The sequence below is a fragment of the Helianthus annuus genome, chromosome 14 (genome assembly GCF_002127325.2).
Source record: "Helianthus annuus cultivar XRQ/B chromosome 14, HanXRQr2.0-SUNRISE, whole genome shotgun sequence".
Lineage (NCBI taxonomy): Eukaryota > Viridiplantae > Streptophyta > Magnoliopsida > Asterales > Asteraceae > Helianthus > Helianthus annuus.
This window is the reverse complement of record NC_035446.2, coordinates 160,678,839-160,697,321: the sequence shown is the minus strand read 5'-3', so window position 1 is coordinate 160,697,321 and position 18,483 is coordinate 160,678,839. Positions and strand designations below refer to the sequence as shown.

Here is an 18,483-nt window from a genome sequence, read left to right as displayed (position 1 = left end):
AGGTGAAAAGCATCGAATGCTTAGATCACCGAGTTAATACGATTGTCACAAACACATAAAATTGTCTAACTTACAAAAACCCTCCATCCGAAGGAAACCATAAAACAACTAGCCGCTCATCGCGAAAGATTGATCGTCAAAGGCTCGAATCACGGTTGAAACCCTGTGAGGTAGCTGCCTCCTTCTCCGTGCCCCCTACTGCCGTCGACGAAGATGTGTTGATGATTTTTTTTTATGATGATGTTCTTGTTATCGGCCCAATCCAAATTCTGCACCCAAAGAAGTCCAATTAGCCCACAAGTGCCGTCCACCACATTGGCGGCCCAATCAAAAGAGATTCCTAAAGTTGCCGTGATGATGATGTATGGTGATTTAACTTTTTTCTCCTTTGGTGTTAGCGGCCCACTCAATGTATGTGTGTATATATGTCCAGCCGTCAAAATTGATGATGGATGATGTATGTTGATGAAAGTCAAGTCCCTCCAGCCTCTTCACATATGCCGCTCAAATCCAACCCATGTGCGGCCCAATAAACTCCTCCAAAGATGATGATGATTATGTTCCGATTCTCGTTCCTCCAAACCTTAAATGGCGGCTGCCTCTTTCCTTGTAGATATTGATGAGATGTGATGTTGCTGACTTTCCTTGTTCACGTGATGTTTGATGATTTAATTAGTATTGTTGAAGAGTGCTTTTATGCTTTCCCATGTGATGTCAGCCGCCAAAAAAAATATGTCACTTGTTATGATTTTCACTTTTCAATCATCTATGATGTGCCGCCATATTTTCAACCGTAAGCTACGGACTAAAACCGTACGCTACAATTCTCATCTTCTGTCCACTTGTGCGTTTTCAGCCGTAGACTACGCATCAAGTACCGTAGCTTACATTCCTTACATGCAGACTTCTTGTTTACTTAATTTCAACTTTCAGCAAATAACAAACATCCCCCCTGAACTTCATCTCATCACATGTTTCGCACATTTGAATTATCTCCTGACCTGAACAATTCCCGTTTAGCATGATATCTCTCTAATAATCATCCGTGCTTGTCTCGTCTCATCACTAAACTCTCTAACTTCACCGTATTACGCGTTTTACCTGTAAAACCACAAACATACGTAGTTAACATATTCCAGACACATTATCACTTAAACTACAAGAAGACACGTAAAATAAGCACGTTAACACTCGGGTTTCACACTCTCTATCAGTTACGATGATGGACAGGCAGACGCTTATCAGTTTCTGGAGGGCCATTTCCAAGGTTCCCTTTGGGAAATCCTGTCAAAAGGCCACCACCATTAGAGACCCCTTGTACCGATACCTGCACCATGTTATCGCGTCATCTATCGCACCGCGGGGTAGCAGCAGGGAGAAGGTCAACCTTAGTGACCTTTTCTTTCTATATTGCCTCATTCGCCGCCAGCCCTGCGATCTAGCAGCCTGCCTGGCAGATTACTTTGCCACAGCATACCACCGGCAGCTCCGCGGGCAGCTGCACAGTGGCTCATACATCACCGCCATTGCACGCTCGCTAGGGATCGTGCCCGAGCATGATCCGCTGCTGTCCGATCCGATCCCGTCATCCAGGTTGGGCCGCGCGTCAGTATCTAGGATGCAGATCACCCGTATCTTTGATGTTGGTCTGAGGTTCAAGGGTCGTGACGGGCTGATTTGGCAGCCGGAGGTGTTGCAGGAGGTCATCCCGGTTGTTATTGAGGTGAGGCCTGGAGTGTTAGCCCCTCCTGATGTTCAGCAGGCCGCTCGGCAGGCTCAGCTACAGGCTCTGGGGATCGATCAGCCTCAGGCTCAGCCTCAGGATTCGGCTCAGGAGGAGCAGGTCGAGGAGATCCCGTTACCACCAGTTCAGCCAGCTCCTGAGCCGCCACAGTACCCGCAGCACGTTTACGCTGACCTGCCTCCGGCAGCGCGTGAGGTGGCTCGGGACTTCGACCGGCGCCTCAGACGTCAGGGCGCACGCATTGACTGAATCGTCCAGACGCTCGTTGATCTACGAGAGCTCGCTGGGTTGCCTCCACTTCCCCTCCCACCGTCCCCACCGCACGAGGATTAGTACATTACTTTGTTTGTTTAGTGTTTTGTTATGTATTATGTACTCAGTTGTACCTTTTTGTTGTGTATTGTATGTACAAACTGATATATATATATATATATATATATATATATATATATATATATATATATATATATATATATATATATATATATATATATATATATATATATATATATATATATTGCAGTTAATCTTCTATTTACATCACGTTGGTTCTGGATTGTTTACGTTTAATTCTTATGGCTTTCTGTACATTTTATTTAACGTGTTCGTTTAATTTAACAAAATAAACAACGTTAAGAACTTATATTATACACATTCTATAAAAATAATGACGTAATGACGTAATTATAAAACAACTATGAATTATATGTAATAAAACTAAAATAAAAATTTTTCCTCCAAAAATCTCTATCAAACTAATTCAAACAAAAATCCCTACCAAACTAACCCACATCAACCCAAATCCAATCTGCTTAAAAAAACATCCATAGCGCGGCGCTTTGGATGTGCAAAAAGACAAAATGTGTGTGCGAATAGACCCACCCTTATTTTTACAGTTTAGCTTCAATTTCAATTTTTAGTTCGATTCAAATAGTTAACAATAGTAAAGCTACTAATAGGGTGGTGGTCCATTGACAAAGGCAAAGCTTTTAAACACCTTAGGTTTAGGAGGGGGAGGTCTTGGGTTCAAGTCCTACGATAGAGATTAGAAGAAATTTGGCGTTAAAAAAAATTAAGAGAAAAAATAGTAAATATAGTTCAAGAACAAGATTGGAAAATGATTAAAGTGTTCTAGATGATCATTATGGTCACCGGAGTATGATTTGGTGAAGGGGTTCATCAAATTTGTCAACAATTGTTTTGAATCGTCTAAAAACCTCCACAAGTGTTATGAAACTAAAATTTTTGAAGCTCATTCTTGTGAGAATTCGGTCACATTCGGTTGAAAATGATGGTTTTAGTGAACCCGTGTGTAAATGCATTCAAAACGATAAGCACATGACAAGTTGAATATAAGTTGGTGAAAACGTAACTTAGAGGTGAATTACACATAAACTAGTTGGAATTGACGAAAAAGTGATAGTTTCATTATAAACTTTGTGGGAATTACGCAAAATAACTACACAAAGTGCATGAACTTTTAAAACATGAACATGATAGTTTTGATTATAAATATTGAAAGTAAAGTGATTTATTGAGGGTGTGTGGAAGTTTACAACATAAAAATAGTGTCCAACATGATGAAACATGTTTATTAATAAGTTCTAGTATAAGCTAAATACAACAACGAAAGACGTGTGTTTTGGTGACAATTCGCTAAAAGTATAATACTTATTTGTGTGTTAATATATAGAAAATGTAAGTTTCCCAAAGTTGAAATGTTTTGAGATGTAGTCCCCTAAGTGATAAGTTAATTAGTTGGTAATGCTAATTTAAGTTGTGTTAGATGTTAATTTCCGCAAAATAGACATGTTTTGGTAATGCTAATTCTCTAAGTTGTGTTAGATGTTAATTTCCGCAAGTTTATGAAACGTTTGTCTTAACATGAAACCTTGTAATTATTGTATGCGGATACAAAAGAGTGTGTTTGAACCATAGGTTGAATGATCATGTGATTATGCACATAAACATGAAAACTAAGTGGTTTTCTCGTGTTGGTTTAATAAAAAAATATATATATAGTAGGTATCATCATAAGCATAAGGGTGACCTTAAAGTATGGTAGTGATCCTTAAGAGGATATATAATAGTAAGGCCATATACTTGTTTATAGAAGAAAACGTGAGTGTAGGTGAGAGTGAACAGATAAGTGAATTACATTGTGCTTTTGTATAACTACTTGGATTTTCAGAATCTGAAATCACATATAAAAATATCCAAGATTGCCCATAGCCCAGCCCATAATAGTTAAAGAGGTAGAGCTAGACAAAAGAGCGGCGGGTCGTGTCTAATCTGGCCGGCTTCTCATCCATGTCGATCACCATTTAAGGGTTGACCACCAGGTGACGTGTTAGGCATTAGTGTTAAAGAGTTACCCACAAGACAAAGTAACGTTTATGAAACTAATCTAAAAACTAAGAAGGAATATAAAAAGTAGGTTTCAATTGATATAAGAAGTAATCAGTGTCAATTGTATGAAGTGTTGAACTAGTGTTTCTCTTCTAAAGTGGTAGGGGTTCAAATTCTATTATGAAAAAATAATGTAATTTAAGAGTGCTGGTAGGGATGTGTGAGTTTGCTATGTTAAAGGAAATGAAAAAGTGCCAATGATGCTAATGAGAAAAAAAAAAGTGCCAATGATGTCATGGTAACATGGTTGAGACACCCTTGTTTTGTCTCCCCTGAAGCTTGGGTTTGAGTTCCATCCATTGCACTTAGAGTGGGGGCACTCAACTGGCTTGTTAGTCTTTGGATGGTTTTATCCAGTTGAATGTCATGTCGCTTTTTGTGCCAGCATGGCCCTGTCTAATCTTAGTTAGACCGAGCTTCCAGTGAGGAGGTACGATAAGTCGATGTATATAATTTGTCGTTCAAGAAAAATGAAAAAGTCATATGAAAGCATTACTGGGAGAGCTAAATATATATTTTTTAATTGATCAAGTTTCTAATTAATACAATTAGATACAAGATGAAATAAGTTTATATAATCATTTGACCGGATTAGTCTCCAAAGAAAGAAACAAAGAGAAGACTATAAATTTTGGATCAGTTTTTCTTCCCTTTGCCATTATCTTCCACGAAATCTAAAGTTAATGAACAAAACATGGAAATCCTTTACTAAAACATGGGTGACACGCATGAAACTAAGGTAGCGTTCGTTTCATGGAATGGAATGGAATGGAATTAGGAAGTTTTTCTTTGTAAAATTGATCTTGGTTGGAGGAGGGAGGAATTTGAAATCCCATGAATTTCTTTAATCAATGAAATTTGTGACTATTTCAACATTCCTTAGAAATCCTTCACTCTAATCAAGGAATGGAATGGAATGTTGAAATAGTCACAAATTTCATTGATTAAAGAAATTCATGGGATTTCAAATTCCTCCCTCCCCCAACCAAGATCAATTTTACAAAGAAAAACTTCCTAATTTCATTCCATTCCATTCCATGAAACGAACGCTACCTAAATAAACTAAACGTTAGTAGTGGAATACTACTAAGAAAATGGTTCCTTATTAAATGCACAATTATTTGACATTTTGACTACTTCAAAAAACAAACATGCAGAAATTTCTTTTCACTTTAACGGGTCGGATCGTATCATACAACTTTCTAAATGAAATACTAATGGTGGTAATCTAATAAATAGCAGTGAATTTAAGGATTATATACCTATATGTTCTTGATATATTAAAAAAATGTATTAGAGTTTGATGGTTCGAGTTCTACTATGGACTATGGATGAAAATTAGAAGTAGATTAAATAGATACGTAAGTTATGGTCCTGATAAAGAGTTATAACATGGGAATTATAGAGTGGTAATTATTGCTAAACCAGCAGTAATTTACTTTCTTTTTTTTAAAGGCTAGGTTATAACTTGTGAACTTTACAGATCGAAAAATTTAACCTACAATAATAATAAGTGTACTTAAAATAAATACACACAAAATAGTTGTGGGGTCTTGGTGTTTTTTTTATAATATCTGCTTTCGGGTATGGCACCGGTTCTAGGTATGTCAGGTATTAAGGGAAACCAGATAGGGTTCGGGTACTGGTATTGAGGAGAAAATCAATACCCTATGTATCTGGGTAGGGTATGATCGGGTTTGGGTACCGGTATGACCCATACTAGTTCGGGTATTAATTAGCGGGTACGTTTTCGGATACGGATATTGAATATCCATACTATACGGGTAGGGTTGGGTTAGGTTAGGTTATGGGTAAAAAAAATACCCGGGTACAAAAATAATCGATTTCGAATTTTTTCTCAGATTTGGTTCCAAATACAGAGTTTTTTTTTGCGCACCTCTAAAGGGTACGATTCATCGGTCATCACAAACATACAATTTTACCTAAGCTTTTAAACTAACAATATTGTAAACTTTAAAAGGGAAAATGCCATAAAAATGTAATCAAGTTTATCTAATGTTCTAATTAAGTCACCCAAACTTTTCTTGTCTTTATAAAGTGACTAGACATTAGATTAGTGTTTTAATAGTGTGTAATTACCAGGTCATCAGGTTTTCATCTTACTTTTTTAGTTTTTATAATATTGAAGAGGTATGGTCCCAATTCCCTGCCTACATGGCAGGGACCACACCACTTTTGTGCACACAAGGCATCCATGTCACCAGAACATTCTAGAAGCTTCCAGTAGACATTTGGGCGGTTCACAGCTGGCATCAAAGATGCTTTGCCCAACATAAAGGACAACACGTGTCACCATTGACAGACATAGGCCTGCGACAATCCAGGGAGCAGGGCTGACATGACCAGTACGAGGTACCCAGCACAGGCGAATGCAAGGACGCCACGTGTACCACTACACCCTTCGCGACAGAGCGGACCAAGAGGATATTCCCCTTGGTCGGACAGCTGGCGCGCACCTACAGCTGGCACAGCTGCTTCCTCCTTCTTCACCCTCCGGCTATAAATAGGACCCTTCATCATTCAGGTTTGGGATCTTGGCTCTCTTTACTCACTCTATACACACACTGTTTTATTCCTCTCAGAGCAGTACTTATTCTCACGCTGGAGCCTGGTTAAGAGGGAAAACCCCCTTCCCCCCTCTTAACGAGACTAACGGTGTTTACTGTTTTGCAGATTTCGAGCCATCAATACGAGTAGAAGAAGAGGTTGAACCCCTTGTATGAAATAACCCCATTGATTATCCCTGTGTTAATCACTGTTTCAACGTTGGCGCCATCCGCTTTTTTGCAAAACCACTCTCACCTCTTTTCTTTCCTAAAAAACACTCGTAAAAATGGCAAACCAAAATCATTCACACCCAGCTGACGGAGAAGTTTCTTCCTTTGAACTCGTTTCGGACACGGCACACGTCCAAAGGGGTCAAAGGAATGAGACCATCCAAGAGGGTCAGCTAAACAACGAGTTTCCATCCATCTTTGGAAGCGCGTCCAGGGCTGTTAGCCAAACCACAACTGGACCTACCTTCCAAACACCAGCAAGAATCATCACTCAAACCACAAACGGAGCTGCTCTCCAATCTCCAACGGGGATATTACACCAAACACCTCCGCCGATGCAGACTCTAAGCCATGGAGCAGGCCCTTCTGCTCCATCGGAACAAGCACAACTCAACTACTCTGCACTTTTAGGGCTACCCGAGGGAAAAACTCTGGCTTCCTGGTATGCCGAACAAATGGCGTCCATAAACCTCGTTTATACGCAGCTCAGCGCACAACAAGCCTTGCTCCAAGCACAGGCTAACCAATCAGCATTCGTAACTCCACAACCAAGGTCTCTGAGTACACACACAGCTCAGCAGACAAACGCGTGGAACTTACGTCCAGAAAGAGGACCAATGCAAAATGTAAGAAGACCTAGCGTACAAGACACGCGCGATACTTATGCCGAAACGGAGAGCAACTTCGTTCAAAACTCCAATCTGCAACGAAGGTCGATCCAAACCCGTTTGGGCGCGCGCAACATGAATACGGAATGGGAAGAGGAGGAAGACGACCCAACTTACAAGGAAGAATCCACAGTGTTTAGCAGACTTCCTCCGGAGCACGAAGCATACAAACCAACCAAGCGCGCAGGGTATAACCCCAAAGCAGAGCATGATTATACCTTGAGCTATCGTCCTGAGGACATGGCTGAAAATTCAAAATTCATTCGAGAAATCGCGTGCGCGGCCATCGACAAAACGAAATTACCACACAACGTGGGTAAATACAACGGGTTGACGGACCCAGACGATCACCTCCAGGTGTTTAAAGGCGCAGGAGCAACAGGCGGATGGAACTTACCAACATGGTGCCACCTGTTTGCTCAGACATTCGTTGGCGCGGCGCGCATTTGGTTCGACAACTTACCGGCTGGCAAAATCAAATCATGGGTCGATTTCTGAGAGAAGTTCCTAGCACACTTCTCTCAGCAGCGAGTACAAGCCAGAGATCCAGGTGATTGTTTGAACATATGGAGAAAAGACTATGAAAGCGTAGAAGATTTCATTACAAGGTACAACAAAGAATGTTTAGAGATTGGAGACATACCAGAAAAAATGATGCGCGCACACTTCATGCGAGCGGTCAAGTGCGACGACCTGGTTAAAAGAATCAAAGGGCGAGATGGAGGACCCAAAGACTGGGAAACCTTCATCGAAGCAGCCAAGACTATCGCGCAGACAGACAGGCAACTGACCGGTGACGATCACCGTCAGCGCGCACACAACCATAACGATCGAAACAACAGAAGGGGCAGAAATCAACCCTGGAGGGCTTCTGGGCACAGAGAAAGAAGCCCCCCACGGAACGATGCACGCCATACGATCAATCAGATAGCCCATCGAAAAGAAGTGAAGCGCGAAAATAGAGAAAAGCAGTGGACTCCACTAACCAAAACACCTTCTGAAGTTTTAACCACAGAGAACCATCAGTTCAAACCACCCTTGCAGATGCGCAACAAAAGGGGTCAAGACCCAAATCTCTTCTGTGAATTCCACAAAGATACGGGCCATTTAACCGATGATTGCTTTAGCCTAAAGCAAGAAATCGAAAGAGCTCTAAGAGACGGAAAGCTCACCCACTTAGTCAAAGGTGGAAAGCGCGATTACCGCCAGATACAAAGAAGAGACGAAGGGCCAGACAATAAGAAGCTCAGAAAGTTAGAAACTCACATGGTGCAAGGAGGTCCATGGCGACCAAGAAAACATTACAACAAGCGCGCGCAAGATGATTCATGGCGCGAGAAACAAGTGGTTTTCCCAGTTGTCAGAGGGGGTCCAAGAGAAAAGCGGCCAATAGTCATTCCAGGGGTGATCGGTCACTACCAGACAGATTATATCTTTATTGATCCCGGGAGCACTGCGGACATCATATATGAACAGTGCTTCAATCAATTTGACCAAGAGGACAAGGCGCGCCTAGAGCCAGTCGATTACCCATTAACTGGTTTCTGCAACGAGGCCGTCTTTCCCCTAGGACAAATATCATTCCCAGTATTACTTTCCGATGGGAGAAATTCAAGAACCGAAGAAGTCACATTCATGGTACTGCCGGCACACTCGAGGCATGACATCCTCCTAGGAAGAGAATCACAAGGAGATTTCAACATGATCTGTTCCGCACCACATTTCGCCGTAGGTTTCCCGACCGAAACAGGCGTTGCATTGATATATGCAAGCAAAGAAGTGCTGGCAACAGACGAAATCAGGCCAGCAAAATCAAGCAAACACGCACCGCGCTTAGAAGCAGAGAAATGGGTATTGAATAGCGCGTACCCAGAACAAACAGTCACTCTGGGGCCCGCAATGTCTGATCTAACGCGCGCGGCGCTAAAGAAACTATTGCACGAAAATATGGACGTGTTCGCCTGGACACCGGCTGATATGGTTGGCGTACCACGGCACATAGCAGAACACCGGCTAAATGTCTCAGAAGACGCAAAGCCAGTAGTGCATGCTAAACGACACCTGGGAGATATCAAACATGATGCCATGAAAGAACAAGTGTTGGAATTACTAAACGCAGGGATCATCAGAGAAGTCCGGTACCAAACGTGGGTAGCAAGCCCAGTAATGGTAAAGAAACCGAATGGCAGTTGGAGAATGTGTGTCGACTATAAAGATCTGAACAAAGCATGTCCCCGTGACTGCTACGCCTTACCAGATATAGATGAGAAAATCGATTCTTTGGCAACATTCCGGTGGAAATGTTTCTTGGATTGCTACAAAGGGTACCACCAGGTCCAAATGGCCGTCCAAGATGAGGATAAAACCGCATTCCGCACGCCAACAGGGTTGTATTGCTACACCAAGATGTCGTTCGGCTTAAAGAATGCGGGTGCAACATACCAAAGGTTGATGAACGAAACATTTAGTGACGCCATTGGTAAGTACATAGAAGTATACATGGATGATCTGGTAATCATGAGCAAGGAAGAGAGCGCGATGCTGGCAAATATCCAAAAGACCTTCAACACGCTGCGCAGCGTAAGTATCAAACTGAACCCAGCAAAGTGCTCATTCGGAATGGAAGAAGGAAAGTTTTTGGGCTTCATAGTCACAAAAGACGGTTTTAAGGTGAATCCAGAAAAGGTCCAGGCCATAGAAAGGATGCCTTCGCCAGCAAACGTCAAAGACATGCAAAAGCTTGCAGGACGATTGGCAGCACTCAATCGGTTCCTAGCTAACCATGCTGCAAAATCCTTCCCATTCATCAAGACCTTGCGCAACTGCATGAAGAAAAACCAGTTCCAATGGACTCCGGAAGCAGAAAATGCGTTCCGCGAGATGAAAGACTGTCTCATCAAGCTGCCAACTCTAACCGCACCAAACAAAGGAGAACCTTTGGTCCTGTACCTCTCAGCTTCCGACAGGGCAGTCGGAGCCGTACTGCTTGTTGATCGTCAAGGTGTCCAAACGCCTGTATATTACGTGTCTCGAACCTTGACCGACCCTGAAACCAGATACGCAATCATGGAGAAGCTTGTCCTTGCACTGATCCACGCGTCAAGAAGGCTGCGAAGATATTTCGCTAATCACGTCATCCACGTGCTAACAAACTACAATATCGGAAATATCCTAGCAAGGCCAGAAATATCAGGAAGATTGGCCAAATGGGCAATAGAGGTAGGGGGACACAATGTGGTTTTCAGACCACGTCCATCGATCAAGGGCCAAGTCTTGGCAGATTTTATGACAGAAGTCCCAGACGACAAAGACAGAGAATGCAAGGCGATGGAGAAAGCTGAGAAAAAACAAACAGAAGAGCCATGGCTACTATACACAGATGGTGCATCCAACGAAGATGGGGCAGGCGCAGGGCTAAGGCTAGTAAGCCCTGACAAACATGAGTTCACATACGCCATACGCCTAGACTTCAAGAGCACAAACAATGAAGCAGAGTACGAAGCCTTTCTGGCCGGCTTGCGTTTGGCAATCAAAATGGGGGTCCGACACATCGAAGCACATGTGGACTCCATGTTAGTAGCAGGCCAAATCAACGGCCAGTACGAAGCCAAGGGCGACATAATGGCACTCTATCTCAACCAAGCGAAGACGTTGTTACAAACTTTCTATTCCTACAAGGTGCATCACATAAACCGCAGCGAAAACAAGCCGGCAGATGCTTTAAGCAAGCTTGCGTCGACAAGTTTCCAACACCTAGCAAAGGATGTGCGCATAGAAGTTTTGAGCAACCCATCCGTTCCACTCAGAGAAGTCAGCGTCATCCAAACAGGAACCACGTCCTGGATGACACCCATAATCATGTACTTACAGTCCGGGATACTTCTAGAGAACAAAGCTGAGGCGCGAAAAATCCAATACAAATCAGAACATTATCAGATGGCAGACGGGATACTATATCGAAAGTCATATCTCGGCCCGCTGGTAAGATGTGTTGATGCCGACGACGCAAATTATCTGATCCGTGAAGTACATGAAGGCATTTGTGGTATCCATGCCGGACCGCGAATGGTAGTGGCAAAAGTAATGAATGCCGGATACTACTGGCCCGGGATGCACCTCGATGCCGTGAAAGAGTTGAGAAAATGCAGTGGCTGCCAGAGGCATGCACCAAAAACCATGCGCCCCAAAAACGAACTGGTACCAGTAACAACCGCATGGCCTTTTCAGCAATGGGGCATAGACATGGTGGGCCCCTTCCCAGAAGCTCCAGGGGCAGTTAAGTTCATCATAGTCGCGGTCGATTACTTCACCAAGTGGGTAGAAGCAAAGGCACTCGCATCAACCACGTCGGCAGTCGTTAAACGATTCATATGGGAACAAATCATATGCCGGTTCGGCCTACCACTCAGAATCATCGCCGACAATGGAACAAACTTTGCAGCAGATGATCTCGAACGATGGTTCAAGGAACTAAACATCGAACATACCTTCTCGTCGGTTGCACATCCGCAAGGGAATGGTCAAGTTGAAGCGGTCAACAAGAGCATCGTCGATGGCATAAAGGCAAGGCTCGGTGAAAAAAGACGTGGGTGGGTCGATGAACTACCCAGCATATTATGGGCCCATAGAACAATGCCAAAAACAAGCAATGGAGAAACACCGTTTAGCTTGGTCTATGGGTCCGAGGCTGTGATCCCAGCAGAAATCGGGCTTCCATCTCCAAGAATGCTCTCCATGAACCTGATCAACAACGAAGAAGAAAGGAGGATCGATCTGGACCTCCTAGAAGAACGGAGGGAGATGGCAGCAATCAATGAAGCCAAATACAAATCAAAGCTTGAAAAGTATTACAACTCCCGAGTCCGGATCTGCACCTTCAACCCAGGAGATTATGTCTTAAGGGACAATGAAGCGTGCAACGCAGAAAAACCGGGGAAACTGGCTCCCAAATCGGAAGGCCCGTACATCATTGATGAGGTCCTCGGCAAGGGGGCATACAAGCTACGCACCATGAACGACAAAGAGGTTCCACGAACCTGGAATGCCCAACAGTTACGAAAATGCTACATATAATGCAAACATGTAATCGTACAGGGCGAATCGCCAACACATTTACCTAATACAAGAAGTGTTTGGCTACCTTTATTTCATGCAAATTTCTTGTCACAACTGCATTTATTACTTTGGGCGTACACGAAAACATCAATGGCTCGACCATAGGAAACGTTGTAGACCTCCAAGGCTCGTCACAACCAAGTGAACAGCCGGGTCAGAAACACAACCAAAGCCTACAAAACGCCAAAACATAACTTCGTGCCCACATAAACACGAAAATATCGATAGCAAGGTAATTAAACATAGTAATGCTCCCAAGGCTGATTACAGCTGAGCTCACACAATAACCTGCAACTCGATCACTTCGTATGTCACAGACAAGCGCACATACTTAAACGACAGAATAAAAACGTTGTAGTGACACAACATCACCTGTCAGCGCCATCACTCATTCGTGACACCTAATCGAAGTAATTAAACATGCACATATTATGACGATTTCAAAATTTGCATAACCAAAAATCAAAGCGGTAAAATATATGTCAATACATACAACCACAGTTAAGAAAATTAAAATTGTCTTAAAACACCCATTACAAGCCCATTCAGGGCCATACACGGCACGCAGGCCGGAAACCACCTATCAAGTATGGCTGGAGCCAGCACCACCCGCAGCACCATCGCCATCTTCTCCCAAAGCTTTTTTCAACAAAGCTACTCCATTCGCTTTGTGAGCCAACTTCCCAGCGGCCCGAACAACAGCCAAATCAAGCATCGCAAATTCTTTTCGCTTCTCAGCATAAGCACCGTCACAATCATCTTTATATAACTCAAAGTTGTAATCCTTCTCATTGTTGGCGGCCGCAAATCTGCCTTCAGCATACCCAAACTTGCGTCCACTATTATACCCTGCCCTACCCAATTCAAACATATAGCGGGCAAGTTCAGAAGAATGCAAAATGCGATCAGCAAGCTACATGAAAAACAAGATCGAGTAAGAACAGAAATATACAAAGGCAAAAACAAAATGAAATGAGAAAACAAGGCAAACAAAGAACGTTACCAAGGGAACACCGCGAGACAGCAACCACCTACTATCAGCTGAGGCCTCCTCAGCAAGAAGCTCAGAAGCACGACATTCAGCCGTCTTCTCATCAAGAAGGCGCTGAACAATCTCACACTCCGCAGCCTTCTCCTGAGCAAGAAGCTCCAGCTTGTCAATCCGAGCAACATACTCTTTTTCCTTTTTCTCCGCAGCAACACGCACCTGCTGCGCCTCTTCAGCAAGGGCCGTCTTCTCACCAGATAGCCGCACGATAGCATCACGCTGCGACTGCATCTCTAAATTTGTACGAGCACAGGCAGATTCCCAATCTTTCTGTTTTTGCTCGTTTAACTGCCTCTGCTCTTCAAGCTTCCGCTCAGCTTCAGCAACCCGCCATTGCAAGCCTTTTTTCTCCGCATTAAACTTCTCTTTCTCTTCGGAAAACGACTTCTTCGCCTCCTCAAACTCAAGAGTTTCTTCCCCCATCGACCTCCATTCGCGAAGAATCTCTTGCGATGTGGCAAAGAAGTGAACCCCAGCACTAACATGGTCGTCTATAAGGGCAAAGCGGTTGCAATTCTTCTGGAACATCCTCTCCGCAGGCGGAAGTGACAAAGAGAAAAACTCGTGACAATTCTTAACATCAGTCATTCGAGAGCCCTGAGTAAGGCTCCAGCGGGGGACATGAGGCAAATCATCACAAGCTGGGTTACCCCATGAATCATCAGGATTATGCTCAAAGTGCGGGCTTCGCACAAGGCCAGAAGTGGCTCCACCTCCACCAGGAGGACGTTTAGTGTAGATGGTTTGTTGCGGAGTAGTCTCACTAGACTCCATCTGCACTTCAACACCTTTACCCTTATCACCTCCAGCATCTCCTCCAACATCACCCCCAGTCGCATCGCCTCCTTCAAACGTACCTTCAACAAACCCTTCACCACCCCCCACGTTTGCATCAGCACCATCACGCGGAGGGGTCAGACCAACAGTCCTCGACGGAGGAGAAGTAGGTGGAGTAATCCGAGAAATATCCGCCGCCCGAGGTTTCTTGCTAGTCTTGAATACTGCCATAAGACAACAATTAAAGAGCAATCCAAGGAAAGATACGAAAAACGTGCAATGAAAGAAAATTACCAGGAAGAGCAGCAGAGGCAGCATATATCTCCTCCAACAAATTCCCACGACCTCCACTAAACACGCCCAAATCAATCTCAGACTCTGAGGGCGCTGGGGGGGGCTCTTTTTGAAGCTTTGCCTTCTTGGCAGCAAAAACAGCAGCAGCCTGCTTATCAAGGCGACGTTTGTGATCATCGAGAGCTTTTTTCTTCATGTGCTCAGATAAGGTAGCACTGTCATCAGGATCCGACTGTTGACTCTTTTCACCAACCCCTAAGCCAGACAACGTATCAGAAACTACCACATAACCTAGACAAGGACGAGAAGAGGGTCGCTTACGAGAAGAACCAACACCTTTACTTTCAGGCTTCTCCTCTCTCCTTCCAGATCTATCAGTCCGTGCCTTCTTTCTCGTCTCCAACTGGGCAGAGGGATCAACAGATGCTTCTGCATCATCCTCATCACCGACAACCTCATGCACGGGCTCAGCAGCGCCACCATGCGCGGTACCTGCACGCGCGCAATGAGAGGTTAGATCTCCAACATTCTGGTCAGAACTCCCACTAGAAAGGATGATAACTTCCTCTCGACCCGAATCGACAAAGTCATCCCAAACATCTTCACCTAGAACTTCATCAGCATATCTGCTCAGGCTTTCGTCGGTGGGATGCAAAAACCGACCCCGTATCTGATCCAACCACGTCGGATTCCCATCAGCCTGGATAGCTTCAACCATGGCACCCGCTGATTTAGGGTCCAAGGCATTCAACAAATTGTAACCAACTGCAAAATGGCAACAAAAATAAGGACACATAGTAAACATAAAGGGAAATAATCAAGTGGTACGACACGAAAGAACAATACATTTGCCCTTATGGCTATACGCAGGTTGACCCAGCGGATGTTTGGGCACCCACAGCAAACTCATCCCTGCACCAACTAAATCCATCTCATCCAGTTGAGAAATAGCAGTCGCCTTCGCAGTTATCTTCTTATACCAATCTTGAGCAGCAACGTTTGGAAGAACATCCACCTTAGGGATCCCGTGACTCACTTGCCGATATAACATATCTGTTGGAATCACACCACGACGAATGTAAAAAAACTTTTGTTTCCAGTCATGGATGCCCTTTAACGGCACAGAACACACCGGAGCAACTCCTGCCCTAGCTTGAAAAGAGTAAAAGCCGCTGGTATACGAAACACTGTAGAAAACGTTAAACATCTCAAAAGTAGGATCAACACGGTAAGACCTACAGAGGAATTCGAAATGGGTAATCCGAGGAAGCCCAATCGCATTTATTTGAGAAATATGGAGCCCATAACCCCTCAACACAGCAGCAGTGAACTTCGTAATCGGCAACCTAAAATTGCCTTCCCGGAAATAAGCAACATATAACGTGATAAAACCCGGAGGGGCATCCAACGCAGTAGATCCAGGAGGAGGGTACTGAGCTCCCCACTCGGAACGGAAGTTCATCCCCCCCCCCCCACAAGGTTCTGAAATTCCTCCTCCTTCCAGTTAATAACGGCTTGGTCTGGACCAAGAGGAGCCTTACCTCTATGCTTCCTTTTCTTCTGAGTTGGATTCTTCTCAGCCATGATAAAGGTCAAGAAGAAGATGATTTGAACTCAAGAAAATGTGAACGATGGGAAAACACAAGAGGAGGATAGAGAGAAAATCACACTTAGAATTCAAGAATGAAGGAAGAAAGGGATAACCGCCCCCTATTTATACTCATCGCATTTAATGCGATGGATAGTGGACCGTCAGGAAACAGGAAAAGCACCCAATAGATGACTAACACGTCAAAGGAGAGAGAAGACGTCGACTCGTTTTTCGGGAAGCATGGGCGACAGGGTCTGCTGATGTGACAGAAAGTCACTGCAAAAGCAACTGTTCACCTCCGAAAAGACAGGGACGTCAGACGGTCACACCAAACACTTCCCCATAACCACCAAACTTCCAACAGAAGGAAACACAAAAGGGCCAAAACCCATGCGGCATGCGTCCATTTGGCTCACTTTTTTTCAAAGTCCAAAACCCATGCGGCATGCGTCCATTTGGCTCAGTTTTTTCAAGAGGCCAAAACCCATGCGGCATGCGTCCATTTGGCTCACTTTTTCAAGAGGCCAAAACCCATGCGGCATGCGTCCATTTAGCTCACTTTTTCAAGAAGTCAAAACCCACGCGGCATGCGCCCATTTGGCTCACTTTTTTAAGAAGCCAAAACCCATGCGGCATGCGTCCATTTGGCTCACTTTTTTAAGAAGCCAAAACCCATGCGGCATGCGTCCATTTGGCTCACTTTTTCAAGAGGCCAAAACCCATGCGGCATGCGTCCATTTGGCTCACTTTTTCAAAAGGTAAAAACCATGCGGCACGCCCCCATTTGGCTCACTTTATATGAACCAACTTCAACGCGACGCATGGAGATCTTAACTCTCATAAGTCCAGAATCCCCCCTAGACGATTAACTCAACTAGAAGGCACACTGGACTGGGGGGACTTGAAGAGGTATGGTCCCAATTCCCTGCCTACATGGCAGGGACCACACCACTTTTGTGCACACAAGGCATCCATGTCACCAGAACATTCTAGAAGCTTCCAGTAGACATCTGGGCGGTTCACAGCTGGCATCAAAGATGCTTTGCCCAACATAAAGGACAACACGTGTCACCATTGACAGAAGGCCACATAGGCTTGCGACAATCCAGGGAGCAGGGCTGACATGACCAGTACGAGGTACCCAGCACAGGCGAATGCAAGGACACCACGTGTACCACTACACCCTTCGCGACAGAGCGGACCAAGAGGATATTCCCCTTGGTCGGACAGCTGGCGCGCACCTACAGCTGGCACAGCTGCTTCCTCCTTCTTCACCCTCCGGCTATAAATAGGACCCTTCATCATTCAGGTTTGGGATCTTGGCTCTCTTTACTCACTCTATACACACACTGTTTTATTCCTCTCAGAGCAGTACTTATTCTCACGCCGGAGCCTGGTTAAGAGGGAAAACCCCCTTCCCCCCTCTTAACGAGACTAACGGTGTTTACTGTTTTGCAGATTTCGAGCCATCAATACGAGTAGAAGAAGAGGTTGAACCCCTTGTATGAAATAACCCCATTGATTATCCCTGTGTTAATCACTGTTTCAACAAATATGATTTGCTAACACACTCTTTTTTTCATCTCCTTCGTCAAGCCTCACTATCTTCATCCCAGCCACCAAGGATCATCACAGCCATCATCGATCTTCATCACTGTCAGCAATGCCTCAAAACTTCAATACTATTTTCAACCACAACCACCTCTATTCATCATCGTTTCATCTTCAGATCTGAGAAGTGATGGCGACGATGATGAAGAACAGAGGTTAGACGGTGATTTGAAACCGGAGGTTAGATGATTTAACGAAATACCGATAATCAGTCGCATAAAAAGAGAGTAATACAAAGAAGTTTCTGATCTGAAATGATGTTGAATCATATGACTTGTCGCTAAATTGGGCACTGCTTTAGTATTTGGTTTATCACTAACTAAAAGGATTGAGGTCAATTGAAGTTTGCTTCGAACCAGTCTGAGAGAGAACGACGAAGACCAAGTTTGGACATCTTTGATCAATTTAATATTGAGTGGCTACAAATT

General features: G+C 44.1%; 1 protein-coding gene across 1 annotated transcript; it reads left to right on the top strand.

The window, feature by feature from the left end:
• The first annotated feature begins 7,694 nt into the window (after nucleotides 1-7,694).
• On the top strand, nucleotides 7,695-12,692 carry LOC110907713. The gene is made up of 4 exons (XM_035983144.1): nucleotides 7,695-8,032; nucleotides 8,747-10,387; nucleotides 10,586-12,204; nucleotides 12,544-12,692. The coding sequence occupies exons 1-4, from the start codon at nucleotides 7,695-7,697 to the stop codon at nucleotides 12,690-12,692; spliced, it is 3,747 nt and encodes a 1,248-aa protein (XP_035839037.1).
• The last annotated feature ends 5,791 nt before the right edge of the window (nucleotides 12,693-18,483 follow it).